This window comes from Solanum verrucosum, unplaced genomic scaffold (assembly GCF_900185275.1).
Source record: "Solanum verrucosum unplaced genomic scaffold, falcon-dt-bn FXZP01000284.1, whole genome shotgun sequence".
In the NCBI taxonomy this organism is placed as follows: Eukaryota; Viridiplantae; Streptophyta; class Magnoliopsida; order Solanales; family Solanaceae; genus Solanum; species Solanum verrucosum.
Window position 1 is genome coordinate 397857 of NW_026019936.1, and position 19405 is coordinate 417261.

General features: G+C 30.0%; 2 protein-coding genes and 1 long non-coding RNA gene across 3 annotated transcripts; 1 reads left to right on the forward strand and 2 right to left on the reverse strand.

The window, feature by feature from the left end:
* Positions 1–980: 980 nt before the first annotated feature.
* On the reverse strand, positions 981–1938 carry LOC125838615 (uncharacterized). The gene is made up of 3 exons (XR_007443586.1): positions 1864–1938; positions 1654–1711; positions 981–1019 (listed from the first exon to the last, which is right to left on the reverse strand). It is a non-coding gene; the product is annotated as an uncharacterized LOC125838615 (long non-coding RNA).
* Positions 1939–8645: 6707 nt separating this feature from the next.
* On the forward strand, positions 8646–12564 carry LOC125838430 (equilibrative nucleotide transporter 1). Its single transcript, XM_049517492.1, has 2 exons — positions 8646–9223; positions 11692–12564. Exons 1-2 carry the CDS (start codon positions 8704–8706, stop codon positions 12417–12419), a joined length of 1248 nt encoding a protein of 415 aa, XP_049373449.1. The 5' UTR covers positions 8646–8703; the 3' UTR covers positions 12420–12564.
* Positions 12565–12966: 402 nt separating this feature from the next.
* On the reverse strand, positions 12967–16805 carry LOC125838464 (uncharacterized). The gene is made up of 6 exons (XM_049517514.1): positions 16566–16805; positions 16008–16148; positions 15776–15928; positions 15223–15345; positions 14885–15028; positions 12967–13450 (listed from the first exon to the last, which is right to left on the reverse strand). Exons 2-6 carry the CDS (start codon positions 16131–16133, stop codon positions 13001–13003), a joined length of 996 nt encoding a protein of 331 aa, XP_049373471.1. The 5' UTR covers positions 16134–16148; positions 16566–16805; the 3' UTR covers positions 12967–13000.
* Between the last annotated feature and the right edge of the window lie 2600 nt (positions 16806–19405).

Sequence of the window (19405 nt, forward strand, 5' to 3'; positions counted from 1 at the left end):
AGATTTACATTATATTATTAAAAACAAACAATCACCAGGGCCAGAAAGGGCGCCATTTAGGTGGTTGATCATTGACCTTTTTTCCTCCCCACCTTTGCGCCTCTTTAGAACTATGAAAATAACAATGACAACAACAACAAAGTAAGAAAAAGAAAAGGTAAATGGTAATGCATATAAATGTTAGAAAGAAAATGAGAGTACAAAGTACTCCTAAATATTCTCAAATAATACATTTTAAAGGAATTATAATGCTACCACAATTTAGTCCATCTAAAATCTAAACTTATACCACAGTGAGCTTTTTAGTCACCTGTTATTTGATATTTGTTTTGAATTTTTCGTTGCATATGGTTCACTAAAGAACTGTAATAACTTTCCTACTTGAATTTTTTCATTGAATCTGTTTTGACTCTGATTCTAAATCATGATTTTTGTAATCAAGATGATTTGAAGTTGATGTTTTATTTGCTCATATAATTCAACTATCAAAAGTTATTTTTTTCCTCATAATCATGAAAACCTTACAATTTGGGAAAAATGAAAACTATTAAAACTTCACATATTCTTACAATCTTAATTACCAAACAATCAAATTATATTCATAAACAAAGTATTAAAATATTCCATTAGATTAACAAATCACATACTTTCATGCCCCTTTTATTATAAAAGTAATTGCACTTAAATATCATTACTGACTTTCAAATATTATCTCATCCTAAATGAAATGGCTCAATTAGTTAAGTTGCACCATCTAATAGTTTAGAAGGGATGCAAGGTCAGGAAATTGAATGTAATTTTATAAAGATCTATTAATCTAATAATTCAACAATAATAGTAATTAATTGTTCTTTAATATAGATCTTTCACATGATACGGACATTCTCTTCATGTCGAGCAAGAATATGTGTATTTATAAAATAAATAAATAATTTACGAGTTTATATGATTATAACTTAAAAGTTTTAGATGGATTGTACCTCACTATAGCAAGTCTCCTCATCTCATGATTATAGAACCTGCCATAACACAAATTGCACCAACAAAATAAGATTTTACTGGACTTTTTTTGGTGTTTTTATAATTTATATTAATAAAAGAAATAAAATCACAGGTTTTATAAAATCTAATAGAGTTTGTGTTAAAAATATTTAATACTAATAAACTTAGAGGACTAAAACTTCTTTTAAAGAGCAATTTTGAATCTATACTCCCTACAACATAAGGTCACTTTTATCATTATTTTACCAATAGAACAAATAATAATTACATAAAAATCAAATTAACGTATAATAGTAATAATAATAATATATTTAATAAAAATTTTATAAGTGAAATCTGAGGAGGGTATGTGTATGTTGTCTTACTCTTTATATTGAGAAGGTAGAGATATATTTTCGATAAATCATCGGCTCAAAGTATAAAAGTATATCAAGAATCAGATATGTTAACTAAATACAGTAGTGAAAAAATAGATAAACAATAGTCAAATATAAAGACAATAAAAATAAAAATAAAAGATATCAGGAAAGTAATAAAAGAAAATTAGTAATCTTTTTTTTTTAAATGTAGATTATATCCTCGATAAACTGTAAATATAACCAGTAAAATTCTCGATCTACAAAGCAAAATCAGAGAAATGAGGAAATGTACCAGCGTCCAGTTCTGTATGCAACATATCCTGCTGTAGTATACACCGGAGCCATAACAACTGTCATAACACCAGATCGAAAAAATTAGAATTTTTACATAAAAAATTCAAAATATAAAAAAGTAAATATTCAAATATAAAAAAAAAAATACATATATCAACATATAATAATATATATAAATCAAAAAAAATATCAATAGATCAAAGCTTACGAGTTCGTATTATAGTTTTGATTAGATTTCTCCCAAAATCAGCCATCTTCAGAGAGAAAAATAAAACAAAACTAAGGAGAATGTTAGTGGAAGAGAGTCTAGTGTTTTAATGGAGTAATACTATTTATATTACAAAGTTGGAAAAGATTCCTTGGTATAATAACATATAGTAATATAGCAGGGTGAGACTGCTTCATTCGTAATAAGAAGTCTCGGGTTGAAATTTTAGATATATAGAAAATTTTATTCGAAGCATCACCCTCAAATGAGCTCTGCATTGTGCAATTCAGGAAACCAAAAAAAAAAAATAGCAGGCCAGAGTCAGGTAGGATCAAGGGTTTATCAAAAAAAATCGGAGAAAATTATAATATTTATTTTTATGATTAAAATTTATTTTTTATGTGTATATAATAAATATTTAACACTCTTTTGTTTTTGCATGTGTGTATATATATTTTGAAATTATTTAACACTAATGAGTACTTGTATAATAAAATAACACCCCACGCCTTCCACTAATTTAGATTAGAAATGGATTTAAGATTTTCGCATGTATGATAATAATTGGGTTTATGATTTAAATTATAATTTATAATACTGAGTGAATTTCTAAAAATACATATAAATTTTGAACGGAAATTATTAAGTTTATGTGAATTCGTATATCACATGTTAGATCTACCTCTAAATTATAGATAGAACTAGTGTTTCGTTTACGAATTCAGCCAAATTCAATAGTTTTAATTTAGTCGAATTATGTATTTGTATTACTCTATCTGTTTCAGTTTGTTTGTACTACTTTTTAATTTTAATTTTCCACATGACATGTTTATTAAGATAATAAAATTTAAAAATATTTTTATATTGACATAAAATTTAATTTAAGACTATAAAATAAAAAAAAATCTTAAAATTTTGTTGAATAAACAAATTTAAACAGAGGGAATATAAAATATGTAAAGGTAATGGGAAAACAGGAAAGTTCAGATCAAATGCTTTACAACTATTAATTAGATTTTTATATTGCCACACGCAAACCCATGTGAAGCACATCATTCTATACTATGGTGAATGTGTATTTTACTCTTGTAAAATATAAAAATAATTTAACATTAAATCCTGTCAATTATTCAGAATTGTAAAATTATATAATTTTACACATAAATAATAATTTTGAATAAGAACACTTATTTGAATTCATGATAATTAAGCTCTACTACAAATTCATTCAAACTTAAGGAACTTATTTAAATAGTATAATTATATTAAAAATTTATTAAGTATATTGTATCTACATTGATATTTAAGTAAAAAATCTTTTGAAATTAATTTTCTATTATCTTTATAAAATAAAAATAAGATATAAATACACTCTATCATTTTCAATTTATCGCTAATTTCTTTTATTATTATTATTATTATTATTATTATTATTATTATTATATATTAAATTTAAAACTCAATTATTAACCCTTATAATTATCACATTTTAAAATTCAAAACTTAAAGACGAAGACAAGTTTCTTCCACAATTTTTTTGTTTGTTTATCATTGTTTGCGTATGAATTAAAGACATATTAGTCAATGCCTAGAGGGTCTTCTATTTTATTTTATTTTTGTTCCCATGTGATTTTTTATTTTTATATTATGGGTGTGTTTGGTATGAAGGAAGAAAATGTTTTTCAATTTTCTCATGTTTGGTTGGGTAAAATATTTTGGAAAATATTTTCCAAATCAACTCATTTTTCCCAAATTCAAAGAAAATGACTTCCCTTCAAAACTTAAGGAAAACATTTTTCAAAACTTTCATCCAACTTCAAATTACAATTTTTTTGTTAAAAAAATTAAATTTATAACTTATTTTTAAAAAATATTTTTCAACTTCAATTTTTTTATTTTTTTTACCCACCCTCACCCTAACCCCCCCCCCCCCCCAAAATAAAAAATAAAAAATTAATATTTGTTTTTAAAAAAATATTTCAATTTCAAAATTTTATTTTCACCCCATCTCTACCCTCGACACCCCCATCCCCCCAAAATAATAATAAATTTAAAGTTTGTTTTATAAAAAATAGGGATAATGGTTTGAAAAATATCCCAACTTTGGTCGGATTTGCTGTTGCAATACTAAACTTTCATGAGGACCTATTACCTCCCTAGACTATTTAATACTGTATTTTAAACATATATATTTGCCCACATGGACATAAAAAATAATGCAAAAATATAAATAGTAATGTGTCCACGTGACACATATATACCTTTAAAATACACTATTAAATAGTTCAGGGGATAAAAAATACGATATTAAATAGTCTAGGGAGGTAATAGGTCCTTATGAAAGTTTAGTATCGCAACATCAAATCCGACCAAAGTTGGGGTTTTTTCAAACCCTTATCTTTCAATTTCAATTTTTTGTTTTTCACTCCCACCCGCCTATCTTGACCCCCCCCCCCCCCCCCCAAAAAAAATAAAAATAAATTAAAGTTTGTTTTTAAAAAATATTTCCAATTTCCAATTTTTATTTTTTCACCCCCACCCCCTACCACCCCCCCAAAAAAAGTTTGTTTTTAAAAAATATTTTCAATTTCAAATTTTTATTTTTTCACCCCTACCCCCTGACCCCCCCCCCCCCCAAAAAAAAATAAAAAAATTAAAGTTTATTTTTAAAAAATATTTCCAATTTCAAATTTTTATTTTTTCACCCCACCGCATCCCTACCCGCGACCCCCCCCCCCCCCCCAAATCATCCCCACCCCCGAAAAAAATATTAAGTTTGTTTTTAAAAAATATTTTTAATTTCAAATATTTATTTTTTTACCCTATCTAACCCCTACCCCCCACCCCCAAAAAAAAATTAAGTTTATTTTTTAAAAAATATTTTCAATTTTAATTCGAAAATTATTTTCTACTCTCTAGTAAAAAAAAGAGATATTTTCTCAAAAATAATTTTCATTCATAAATCAAACACTAAAAAATCTTTTCCGGAAAATATTTTTTACTCACCAACCAAACATGAGAAAATAAGTCAAAAATCTACTTGTTTTCCAGGAAAACATTTTCCTTCATACCAAACATAATATAACTCGATTGAGTTTAGATATATATTAGAAAGGATAAAAAGTTTCTTAACGAAGATAATTTCATACACAAAATTCAAATTTAATATATGAATTACAAAATTCTATTACAATTTCAAAATTTCGCTAGTTATTAATAGTAATTCCAATTCAAAATGGACCGTATGACCAAAAACATAGAACATGGATAATTTGCGCAAAGAAAATATTTCAGTATCAATATTTTAATTTTAACCAAACTTTTAACTGATTATCATGATCTTTTCAATATTTCTGGTCTAATTATGACGGTTTATTGTGATAATTGTGTAGAAATACATAAATAAGTTTTCCTTCAAAATATTTGTTAATCAACTTCAAATGACTCCAAATTCGATATATTCACTTCAAATTCTATGATAATGATACTCTTGAATACTTATCTTGTCACATATTTGATATGGTATTTAATATTTGATATTTTTGTATTTTGATATTCAATATGATATTTTGATTTAAGTATTATGATAATTTATTAAATCTCAAATATAACAGATAGTGTCATTTTTATGCCATCACTCGATGAATCTCATAGGAAATATTGTGACGATGAGAAATTAAATTAGAATTTTCTTTAAAAATTAAATCTTTTTCCCCTTAATGTAATAAAAGTTCAATTCAATTTGATAAATTTAATTTACATAATTTTTCAGATTTTCATATTTATCATAGAACTGATGATTGCCTAATGCAAAAGCTCATACATGACCACATATTTCTTTACTCTAACTTCGGAGTGTAAATGGTATGGTTCGGTCGGTTATTTAATTTTTTTTTTATATCATCTCAATTATTTTTGGGTATTTTATAATATATAACCAAAATTAGACTTTTTAAAACCATCTCAATCATATCGGTACGGTCCAGTTAATATTTTTATTTTTATTTTTTACTTTCAAAATATCACCTCAAAATATACTACTGTTAATATATTTCTTTCACAAATATGTTCTTAAAGAATCACTTTAATTCTTCACCAAAAAGACAAGAATGTAAAACCTTGTTGCCGTATTGTTTGATCATAAATATTTAATAGGAGTGTTTGGACACGTTTTGTTGTATTGTTGATAGAGTATCTATTACAATATCTTTCAATTTTCAACCTAATTAAGTAAGGCTAATTAAAGAGCAAAAACTCAAAGTCGTCTAGTCACCAGAGGCCTAAGACCTAAGTTATATTTATATTTGAAAAATGTTATAAAATATATTTATATATTTAATTTATATTTACATACTATTCAGTTCGGTTTGAAAAATTTTCAATTTTTTTCATAAATTAAAAAGATCATCCCAATTGTTCGGCACAGTTATACACTTAAATAAAAGTCCACGATTTTATTAAAAAATAACATAAATCGATTCAGTTCGATCGGTTTTTCAAAAGAAATTAAAAGTTCCAATTTTATTTTTTTTTGTTCTAGTATTTTGTCCTTTTTTTTATTAAAGACAAAAAAAAAAAAAAAAGTTACAATTCTCTATACAAATCTAACCAAACAAAAGTTATGAAATCGAATATGTTGAAACCAAAAAGAGAAAAATCGAATCATATCAACAACTCTTGATTGATCAGTTGATGAATAATGACATTAATTTTAACTTAGATCGAGTAATTACAATAATTCGAGTGTATAAGCAGCATTTATAGTGGAAATTAGATTGAATACAAGTAGGGAAAATGCAAATACTTTAGTATAATATAATCTTAAAGTAATTGCTTCCTTATATCACACTCATTTGTCATGAACTAATACAAAATATAGATTTCATATGACATAAATGTGAATTATAATCGTTGTGAAGTTAAACAAGAAATCTCAAATATTTGAGAGTTTGATTGCTTGAGAAAAATTATCATATTCGAACGTTGATGATTAATAGAATACTTCGACTTATATTCTTTAACATAATCTTAATAAGCGAGTAAAATCTTACACATGTTTTAATTGATGCTAATGTATATATAATATGATTAACTTATTTATATACTGATATTTATGAACATATACCTAATTTTATTTCTTTCAAAATATAATTCGAAAGTGTTTTATAAAAGGTATCGATAAGTCAACATCACCAAACTTTGCTTTGAAGTCTCACTTTCCTTGCTCCAACACCAAATACAATTCTTAATTAATATTCTTTTAATTATAATGTTAAGAAATATTCAAACTCATCACTAAAACGATATCGTACCGTTCGTTTTACTTCTATATTTACAATTAATTATTGCCTTCATCCCCTCCACTATGCTAAATAATTAAATATTTAACTCCTTGTTATTGGAATGTCTGTTTCCTCACTTATTCCTCACATGGGACATTAAATAAATACTTATGGACTTTATTTTACGAAAGATGATGAGAACGTGAATTCATAATCATTTACACCTACCAAACTTTATATTAAATCAAATAAGTTAATTTTGACTATTAAGAATTTAAGTATAAATTAATGTCATTTAATCATAATTAAATAATAAATATATAGTATCTTATATTTATTAATTTAATATAAGTACTAATTAGGTGTGTGATAAAAACACATTTACTAAATTTTATTTTATTTTTGAAAATGAAGTGATTTTTTAAATTTATTTTCTAGAATTTAAAAAAAATAAGCAATCTATATATTCTCAAAAAATTTCTACATAATCTAGATAAATATTATAGAAGAAACTTAACGTTAGAATTTCATTTATAAAACTTAATTTCCTTATACCAAAAAGATATTTCCCCTAATTTTTGAAGTTTTTTTGTTAAAAAATATTGGTTAACTAAATATAAAAATATTAAACAGTATACAAAGTGCTAGTAATATTTTTTACCTCAACACTCAAGGGCATAACCATTATGTTGCGATGATAGTTACGTATTAGTTTATATTGTATTATGTTGTATTATATCATACTATATTATTTAAATAAATAGTTTATTTGAATAGTTAATATCGTTGTCTATCGTTAAATAAGGTAACATATCAACAATTTGAATGATAATTCTATTAAAGAAGTATGATATGCGGTAGAACTACTACGAAAAAGTAGAGTAAATGGTAAGATTATTAAATAATAAAAAAAGATAAAATGGAAAAAAAAAATATTAAGACAATGAATTTAAATGGCACGATACAACAACAACAACAACAATAACATACTTAGTAAAATCACTAATTGAAGTTTGGGGAGGGTAAATTATATGCATACCTCACCTTTACCTCATGGAGGTAGATAAATTATTTCTGAAAGACCCTCAGCTCAAATACAACAAACTCAAGTAAAAGAAGAAGAAAATAATGAAAGAAATAGATCAATTGATTAAAATTGATTAAAAAAGACAGTGTTGAGTTTACAAGAAATAAACAATAACAACATCATAATAGTGTGATAATTGAAATATAACAAACACTATACGAGTACGACTAATACTACGTAACAAGCCTAAATCTTTGCAAAGCAAGATAACACTCTACTCCTACTAACCTTCACACCTATCTAAAATCATGTCTCGATAATATAAAATTACGCTATATCTTATAAAATTTAAATAATAATTAAAATAAATATTATATTTAAACTAACAATAAAGAAACATCATCCAAACATGTTATGCTATTAAAGGTAGTTGAGAATTATGAAATTAAAATATCTCACTAACCACTACGGAAGTACAATTCATTATTATCCACAGAAAAAGTAAAATTATACCGGAAAAAACCACCGGCGATGGGTGCAACCACCGTGAACGGCGGCGGTTCAGAATCGACATCACTGTTAACTCCTTCAAATCCTAAAATTCCGAAAGACACGTTCCATATAGCTTACATAATCTACTTTACTCTCGGTGCCGGTTATCTCCTCCCATGGAATGCATTCATCACCGCCGTCGATTACTTCACTTACCTATACCCGGACGTTATGGTAGATCGTATCTTCGCCATTGTTTACATGGTCGTTGGATTGATTTGTTTGCTCTTGATTGTTGCCTTTTCTAATAAGACTAGTGCTTTTGTGAGGATTAATGTTGGAATGTTTTTATTTGTGGTTGCGCTTGTTGCGGTGCCGTTGATGGATGTGTTTTATGTGGATGGGAGAGTTGGAGTGTATGCTGGTTTTGGTGTTACTGTTGGTTTGGTTGGAATTTGTGGATTTGCTGATGCGTTGGTTCAGGGTGGAGTTATTGGAGCTGCCGGAGAGTTGCCGGATCGGTATATGCAGGCTACTGTCGCCGGAACTGCTTTTTCTGGTATTGAAAATTCCTCTTTTGCTCTTTGATTTTCAGTATTTGACCTGAATTGGCTCTTATGTGGTTAATTTGAGTCTGATGTTGATGATATTGCATCTGATCTTCTATGTATTGGAATGGATTGACCTGAATTGACTGATGATTCATATAGTGATCTAAGTTTTTATTTTGGGATTGAGGCTTAGTTGATTTTAAAGTTATAGTTGATGCAACTCAATTTCATCAATGTGTATTACTATCGGTTGCTTCATTTGCTTTGTGTCTTTTTATTATGCTGTCATATTTTTCTTGCAATATGTTTAGTGTATTTCTCTTTTGAGCCGAAAATTTATCACAAACAACCTCTGGAATAAGGTTTGTGTATACCCTACCCTCCTCAGACCAAACTTGCGGAATTACATTGGGTATGGTGTTGTTGTTGTTCATGTTAAAGCTGCAGTAGATATTCAAACAGTTGTTCAGGGGAAGTATCTGGCCATGAGTCAATGCAAATCTTCACTAGATTTGCTAGAGAACTTTGTTTCCTCAACCGTTCAGAATTTGGGGAACTTCAACATATTCTTCTCCCTTATCTGCTAAAACTGTTGCAACTTGTGTTTCTGATTGTCCAACCTGTTATCTTGTCTTCCGGATGATTTCTATTCACATTTGCCACTGGAATAGGATAATTCAATTGAATTGATATCTACTAGTCCATATTATCTTCACCCTAGATTGGGATTTAGTTAAAGCTGGTAGTGTAGCTAGTTAAATATAAGTCAAACCCACTTAATATTTCAGACTCTTTAGCTGATGAAGTGTTCTATCAGGCACTATGTAATCTGATATCATTTGTTTGTCAAGGTGGTCAATAGATCAAATTCTTCATGACTTTGTAAAGGAAAATTTGGTTTAACCATTTAGTTGTTGAATATATTTTGCTGCTCTTCATGATGGAAGATGGTATGTAATGAAACAAAAACATGATGCTTACTATTTTTTCAGCAAATATTATTTCTTGCTGGACACCTCTGTGCTCCTTGTAGCAATGTCACACTGGAAGATATTACGTGCAATGTCTTGTGAGTTCCACTATCAAGTTTTCAGTATGTCATAAAAAGAGAGAACGTTGTACAATTGGCTATGAAGAACAAGCAAGACTTTCCTTATGCAGGTGTATAGGTACTAGATTAAGGAAGTTAGGACTAATAGAAATAAGAAATGTCATTAAATAGGAGAAGTTACTTACATTCAGGATTCTTAAATATGACGGAATTAGGAATAATCTATAGTATTAATATAAGCACATATAATGATTCTAGAGCATTCTAACATATAACTGCACAAATTTTCTTGACTTTCAACGTGCTCCTTCTCACACTCAAGCTACTGAGGCAAATATGATTTTACAAATCAAAATTTGATGGTCAAATCAAGTAACCCGAAAGAAGTTACTGTTGATGACATGGCAGTGAATGTGATGATGGGACAATGATACGACAACTGATTGGGCTGGTGTGTGACTACCGATTAGATAGTGAGGTGGCACTGATTTGATAGTAATGCGTTGTTGGATGATGATGTAGAGCAAACTGGATAGTGACAGATCATTGGACGGTGATATGATGCTGAATAGGATAGTGTTGCTAGATGGCGACATAACACTGACTTGACAAATATAAAGCATTAGCTTGATTGGTGAACATGTATATACTGCTAAATTGACAGGTAATAGGTCAACTGACATACACTATCAGATAAATTCCTTGATAAACATGAGACGTGATGTTAAAACAAAGGTCAAAATAGTAGCTGGAACAGTGGACGATGATGTTGAACGGTCACAAGAAAGAGGCCAGCCTAGTAAAATTATGAGGGGAGATAGAAATACTTTAAATGCATGCTGCATAAGGCTTCCCACCGCTAAACTACTAGGTTGTAACAAGTGATGCTGATACCTTGCCGAAAGAGAAAATAAGCAAAAATATTATATTGCAATTTGGTTGTAACTTGTAAGCAATTTACAGGAAGCTCCTTATATAGAAGTTTAGGCTATTAGAGAAAAAAGGTAAGTGGAAACTATAGGAATTAATGAAAACAATTAAACAAGGAGAGATATCTAAGTACCGAGATTCCTAATTATAAGTTACAACAGTAGAAAGAAGAGTATGGCATTCCATGAGGCCTAGTGTGGCTAGGGATTGGCCTTTCCCTTGACATATCACTGGCATTGGTCTTGTACTTGACACCCTGAAAAACTTCTTGTTGTGACATATTGACATTTTCTGTGTCATTAACCTTAACTCATTAGGGTGAATCTAGAAAAGAGCATCCTAATATAACTTCCCCAAATCTATTGGCTTTTAACATTTGTATTCCCTCTCTTTATCAAAAAAAAAGCATTTGTATTCCCTCTCTTTTTGTCCAATCAGCACATTAAGATCAGAAAGTTGGGATAACAATCTTAAGACTCTTGTTCTATGTTGCAGGTGTCCTTGTTTCGTTGCTAAGAATATTAACCAAATCTGTATATCCACAAGATGCTAATGGGCTGAGAAAGAGTGCAAACCTTTATTTTATTTTCAGCATCGCTGTGATGGTTTTGTGCATAGTCTTTTACAATGTTGCACATAGGCTTCCAGTAATTAAGTACTACAATGATCTCAAAATTCAGGCAGTGAACGAGGAGAGAGAGGATAAGGGTGACTTAACTCCGGAATTATGGAGATCAACTCTGGACATTGTTGGGACTGTGAAATGGTATGGTTTTGGCATCATCAGTCTTTATGTGGTCACCTTGTCTATATTTCCAGGATATATCACAGAAGACGTGCATTCTCAACTTCTGACGGATTGGTATCCGATCTTGTTGATTACCGGCTACAATGTGTTTGATCTGGTCGGGAAGTCTCTGACTCCTGTATTATTTCTTGATAATGCCAAGGTTGCTATTGGTGCCTGCTTCGCAAGGCTGTTGTTTTTGCCTCTATTCTACGCTTGCTTACATGGGCCTAAATTCTTTAGGACGGAGCTTCCTGTCACAATACTAACCTGTCTACTGGGATTAACTAACGGCTACCTGACTAGTTTGTTATTGATCTTGGGTCCAAAAACTGTCCAACTGCAACATGCAGAGATTGCTGGGACCTTACTCGTTTTGTTCTTGGTGATGGGTCTGGCAATTGGTTCCATTGTATCATGGTTCTGGATTATATAGTTTCTCAGCAGCTTGTAAGATATCAGTTCCCCTTAAACCAATTGCTACTCGAAAACTGTGAAAACTTCTTTATTCATGCCATTTCAAATGTTTATCCCCTGACAAGTTGTAACTTATAAACCGTTGACTCGAATTGTTAATGTATTATTGTATATTGTTGTGAATTTTACAAATTTCTGATGATACTGCTTTCTCTGCTTTATGATCACACAAAAGTTCAGATTCATTTTTGAATAGGCAGATGAGCCATAAACCAGTATAGATACTGAGCTATAGATTGTTATACACTTTCTTTCTATCTGACTTTTGTGTGGCTATAAATCATCTCATTAAAGTGTAAAATGAGACGTTCGAAGTGTTGATACGATATTCTTTTTGGAATAGATTGAAAAGAAAAGTATATAACATATAATGGGAGAGATAAGAGTAATTCCCTATACCGTATCACACATTTGGAATAGATTGAAAAGAAAAGTATATAACATATAATGGGAGAGATAAGAGTAATTCCCTATACCGTATCACACATTAATAGAGTATATCTATCAGCTATGATACAACAAAGAATGTACTCTCAACAATTACTTGGCAATCGAAGATGATCTTCGATGATGCCTTGATGTTCTCCTTCTTAAGGCCCACCTTTCTTTTATATCACGAATATCGCTTACTTGAGATTCAATGGAGGATTCTTCGTTTACCTTCAAACCCTGGGAACCATCGTTACTGGAAGATCCTCGTATTCTAGCTGCTTCAGCAACCAAGTCTGTTATAATCATCTCCGTTGTCTTGGCGGTTATTCCTCTAAGATACCATGAAATGGGAGGAGGAGGTACAATAGCTGGTTGAATGAGTTGCTCCAAGCTAACCGTTGATCCAATCCTTCCTTTTCCTTTAGTATATGAAATGTAATCCGCTAACGTCTTAGGTTTGAAGGGATGGCAAAGATGTTCATCAACAAGCAGGGGTTCTACTTTCCAACGACCTTCAAATCTTTCCATGAATCCAGTTTTCACTTGGTTGAACTTCATCTAAACAAACAAACATAAAAAAATCAAAAGTCAAGTATGTAGGAGAAATACAATAAGCTATTCTTTTCCATAGCAGTTTTGCAAACTGGCATCAGTCCGAAGTATGGTGAACCGTGATGCTAGTCGTTGTTAGATACTGTTGTTGCTTGAAAGAAGCACCTAACGTGAAGCTAAAATCTTTAGGCACAAAGAAGTTCTTTTGTCTAAAAGAACCAGTCCTCAACACTTTTTTTATTCTGTAACTATGCTTTGCATTTACAGTCAAAGGCTCAAATCTACTTACAAATTACTTGGAGACTCGGGATGGTAAACAAGATTTTGCAATTTCGTGCTGGACAAGGATATAGGTTCGCTATATATCAAGATGAGACAAATGGTTCCAATTTGCGTAGTCACTTATGCAAGCTGTCAGGTTCGTCCAACAGATAGGTATATATGCTGCTCACGGACCTGATATTTTTTTCAGCAACTAATACAGAAATTTACTGTACTACTCAAAGTTCAAATACTATTCTCCGAACTTATACTCGTATGATGGGTTGTGTTTCACTAAATGTGGACTGAATTGACTTCTCACGTTTTCCTTTAATTCACGACACAACATAAGAAGCAGGCAGCAGGGGCGGCTCAACGTAATCGGAGGCCTAAAGCGAAATCTTAATTAGAGGCCTAAAATCTAAATAAACTTCACATGCATTTATTTAAAGTTTATTTTTCTTACATTTTTAAATGCAAAGTATTACCTAATATTTTTTTTTATATATAAATGATTTATTCGATTTCTTTTTCAATTATTAGTTTTAAATAAGATTTTATTAATTCAACATTGAAAAATATTATTTTACTCGGGCAATCATTATATGAATTGTTAACATAGTTCTACAAGTAATAAGTTGACAAATTTCAAATAAATATAAGAGTGAGAACCATAGCTTTGATGAAGTTGATAATTTGGTTACCCCACATTTTACTATGGTTGTTGTAATGCTTGAAAATCTAAGAAGAAATGGAAAAAGAATTTACAATTCAATTTGTTCAATACTTTTTTACTATTAATTGATATTTTTGACAGAATATTACTCTAACTTATCAACAATTTAAAGAAGAGAGTGTAAAAGGAGTTAAAAAGAAAATAATGTGAGTATAAGTAGAGAGAGTGTAAGAAAATAAAACAATACTTTCTTGATCTTTTCTATTTGAATTGGGTTGAAGAGAATAAAATAATAATTTTAAATATATACTTTTTATCATAAATAATTAATGTTTTTCTTTAAAAAATTAACACATAATTTATTCTTGATAAAAAATTGAGGCCCCCTAAAATTGGGGGCCTAAGGCCAATGCCTTATTTTTGTATACATAGAGCCGGCCTTGGCAGGCAGTATGGTACATGTAAAAAAACAGCAATTAATCAGTGATCAGGTTGGTCATTACCGTGTAGTCTTCTCTGTTTTGGTCAACTAATACATGAACAGATATTGTTCCTGACCACCAAAGAAATCTCCATATTGCGGCTTGGTCTAATTCCACTACTTGCCTTGAACCTTCATCAACCAACACCTTCCTTGATAATACTTCCTGAAATTATATGTAGAAACTTCAGATCATATTTAGAAGTGAAAAGGCAAATGATAATAAAGCTTAAGAGAAGAAAAGCGTAACATATGAGATATAAATGGAAAGAAATTTTACACCTTCGATGGATGATACTACTTCCGTTGAAAAGATTGTGATGAGACAAGGTGTTTTAACATAGTAATGAGATATCTTACCTTGATATTCTTGAAGACTCTTCTATTTTCAGGGTCGGTTACAATGTCAAACACGGTATCTGGGGGCAGTCCAATATTAACTTTCACATTCAGGTTGCAAAGAGAACCTTTGGGTACACTTACCTGCAAGGATTAAAGTTCACAAATCATAATGCCTCATAACAAAATCAAACAACATAACTAAGCTCTACTAAGTACAACAAATGCGGTGGTCACATCTGAACATGTGACTTCTCAAAAAAAAAAAAAAGAACTTTGAAAAGATCAATCTGTTATGATCCTCCTTACTTCCTTGTTTGGTAAAACTGAATAAGTACCCTACGGAATAGCTGAAAAAGTTGGAATAATCAAGAGAAGATTAACAAGGCTCGTGCACAAGAGCAACATGCACTAATCAACATAACGTTGAAATCATCCTTTTTAGGTATAGCACAAGAAATAGGAGGTCATATCCCCATTAAGTGCTATGAGGGAATAGCTTCAGCAGTCCATTGACTGTAAAGTTTGGCAATAGGAAATTTACATCCTACAAAAAATTTCACTATAGTATTACCTTTACATTTGGCGGGGGATCAACCCAACTCGGGTTCTCTTTCCAAGATTGTAATTGCTTCTCTTTATCCACATCTATGACTACAGCTGCTCCTCTGTTATTACCTCTCATGATTGATTTATCATGAGCGATTTTCAATCTTTTGAAATTTGACTGCAGCAACGAAGAAAATTTGTGAATATATATAGATCATATATACATCGAAAAGCATATTGAAGAGAGAGGAACAAACCTTAACACACTCTTGGACCTTTTCCTGGAATCCTGAGAAAATAGACTGGATCATTGGACGAGGCAATCTATTATGTGCATCGCTCGTATTCTCCAGTACATCTATTCCCTGACCCTCTGTCTTCATTGAGCTAATCAGAACCTGCATAATTTCAAGTATTAGTTTATCCAACATTTTTATATCATCATATACAACAGAATGCTTGTGGGATTGATTTAAATATCGACCACAAAATTTCCAAAAGAAGAAAACACGTTTATATTGTACTCAATCTCGACAGATTTATCACACTGACACAAGAAACATTCTTTCACAAACTTCTTAGTTCCATTTTGGAGTTGGAAAAACTGAAACTTTGGAATCAACACTTTATAAAACAGAGGAAGCAGATAAAAATTGTATTCCATACAATAACAACTAAGCCCTCAGTCCCAAACAAGTTGGGGTCGGCAATATGAATCCTTTACTAGCCATGTTTCTCCATCAAAGTTGTATTCCATATTGAAATCATTATCAAACCACACAACTCCTAAAAGAAGAAAGCAGATTGTAATGTACTCAATCTCGAGACAGATTTACCACATCAACACGAGATGCATTCTTTCACAGATTCCTTGTTTCCATTTTGGAGTCGGAAAAACCAAAGCTTTTGGAATCAATATGCTCTTAAAGTAAAGAGAGCCAACTTTTTGGCCTCTTTCAAATAACGCCTCGAGTAACTAAAAGTTTGGCCAAACAACTCAACTTTCTAAAGCAAACTCTTGAAAAACAGTTTCTGTTGCTACTCAGAAAACACTTCTTTTCCCCTAAAAGATTGGCCAAACAACACAAGTCTCTATGATAAGTTCTTACCAGAAGTTTGGCCAAACACCTCACCTTTCTTCAAAAAACTAAACTCTTAAAAAGCAGTTTCTGCTACTTACTCAAAAACACATTTTTTTCTCTAAAAATTTGGCCAAATACTTTTTTTCCTCTAAAAAGCAGATTCTGCTACTAACTCAATTCTCTAAAATAAGCATTTTATTTACCTAATATTTATAAAAACACATTGGCTTCCTAGAAGTTTGGCCAAACACCTCAACTTTCTTAAGAAAAATTCCTAAAAAAACAGTTTTGGCTACTACTCAAAAACACTTTTTCCTTCTAAAAGTTTGATTAAACACCTCAATTCTCCAAAATAAGTACACTTTTCCTCTTTCTAAAAGTTTGGCCAAACACGCAATTATAAGCCCGTCCACCCACTACCAACAGCAGAGAAACACTGTTAAACCTATTCAAATTCCCATCAACACATAAAATTTCATCCAATTTCGTAAAAATGAACTGCAGTAACCACAAAAAATCAAAATAAAAATGAAAAAAAATGGATCCACAAATAGGTCGAGCTGAAACTAAAAAATTTAGATAGTAAATCAAACATCCAGCAACAAATCATCTGTATTATGAATTCAGATCGCTAATTTTAAGTACAAATACAAGCAAAAAATGATAATTAATAACTCAAAATACCACAAAAGGGACAGGAAGAACAGATTTAGCTAAAAAATACTTCAAGCTTATCAAGTTGAGAAATTGCTCAGAATTTGTGCACTTCGATTATTAATTTTTTGTCAAATGAATCTGAGTGGCGTTCCGTTTTTTGAGTTTGTTATATGAGAAGTTCATTTTACGTTTAATAATAGTGTTCTTGAAGCACGTGAGCCACGCGTTGAGTATGGATAGATGGTAATTCCACCATTCCTTTTTCTCCTCTCGTGGACAATGGCGTAGCCAGAAATTTCATGAAGGGTGTCTAAATTTTTTCTTAAAAAATGATGATTTAAATTACCAAAACAAATAATCAAGTTAAGCAATATTTTAAATAGAATTATAAGTGTATAATTCAAAACTAACATAAAGACAAAATAAACTACTATGGAAAACATAATTTAAATATATTATTACAATTGTACTCGACGAAGTTCCATATCCTGAAACGTTTTTATAACTGAAGTTCTTTTTGTTGGATCAACTTCTAGAGTATTTATATCAATGCTTTGTTTTTGAGAAGAATGTGACAATATCTCTAATTGATCTACCGTTGTTTCTTTATTTGGTTGACTTAGAGAAGTTGAACTTTTTTTTGGTACTTTATTATAATAATTCCTCATGTCCATTGAAACTTGAAACTAAAATATTAAGTTGGTTATTTTTGTTATAAAATAGGGAAAATACATTAAAAAAAAAACCTCTGAACTTGACACAAAAACCTACTTTAATACTTAACCTACACGTGTGTTTATATACCCCCTTAACATCTTTTAAGTGATTTTTTCAAGCCTCTCATCACCAGCCCAGTTGAAGGTTGAGTGTTGTTGAGTCACACACGTTTTTATTCGTCCACGTGTACATTAACGAAATTCCTAATTAATTGCTTAAATCTCCATAATAATTGTTTTTTTTAATATTGAGCCAAAAATTACACCCATCAATTAATTTACTCCTCAATATACAAACTATAATTCAAATTTCAATTGCATTTTCAGTTTAGTTATACGATACCACCTTCTTCAAAAATTTTAAAATTATTTGCATAAAAATGAAAAATTATTAATGAATTGGGCGAAATCTCCATAGTTAATCTTTTGCCAACAATATCTTCGATTTTTTTTTAATGGAAGTCAACTTCATTCTGATAACGCTTTAAACTGATAGATCTAATAATCTTCTTTGATGTAAAAAATGGTGGGTGAATCAAACACCAAAAAATTTGTAAAAAAAAGAAAGAAACGATTAAAAATAAAAAAGAAAAGAAGAAGAAAAAATGTGGAAGAAGTTATATTTGGAAGTAAATGTTTACTTGAACTAAATGAAAAGAATAAAAAAGAGAAAGAGTTATGAGAAGAGGAAAAAAAATGAAGAAGAAGATGCAGAAAAAGAACAAAACTGGAAAAAATAATAAAGAAGAAGATGCAGAAAAAGAAATATAGAGGGAGAAAAGTTAATTCAAAATAAAATATTTAAAAATTAGTAAAATAAGTTATTAAGTATGTTATCCAATAAAAAGATGACATGTATCAGTTTTTTGGTGTCTTTTCCTTTCTCACGTGCTTATGAAAAGTTGGTGATACAAATTTTGCCACGTCACTCTTTAAGGGGTAATTAAATTAGGGGGTAAAGAAACACTTGTATAGTTAAAGTGCTAAAGTAAGTTGTGCGGACAAGTTCAGGAGGGATTTTATGTCTTTTCCCTATAAAATAAGAGAAAGAGAAGAAAAAATAGAGAGAGAATTATTGAGATTCTACTCTTAATAATATTGTGATATAATTTGGGTAAATGAGTCTCTTATTTATAGAGAAAGAAAACCTTATCCCACAAGGAAAAAATATTAAAATTTAAGGAAATCTTATTCCACAAA

What these genes read in the sequence shown, in the direction of transcription:
- LOC125838464 (XM_049517514.1), bottom strand. Translation starts at nt 16,133, where the DNA reads ATGAAGACAGAGGGTCAGGGAATAGATGTACTGGAGAATACGAGCGAT. An exon ending in GAGTCTTCAAGAATATCAAG is followed by an intron (nt 15,029 to 15,222) that starts GTAAGATATCTC and finishes ATATAATTTCAG; the next exon opens with GAAGTATTATCAAGGAAGGT. An exon ending in AAAACAGAGAAGACTACACG is followed by an intron (nt 13,451 to 14,884) that starts GTAATGACCAAC and finishes TTGTTTGTTTAG; the next exon opens with ATGAAGTTCAACCAAGTGAA.
- LOC125838430 (XM_049517492.1), top strand. Translation starts at nt 8,704, where the DNA reads ATGGGTGCAACCACCGTGAACGGCGGCGGTTCAGAATCGACATCACTG. An exon ending in CGCCGGAACTGCTTTTTCTG is followed by an intron (nt 9,224 to 11,691) that starts GTATTGAAAATT and finishes TCTATGTTGCAG; the next exon opens with GTGTCCTTGTTTCGTTGCTA.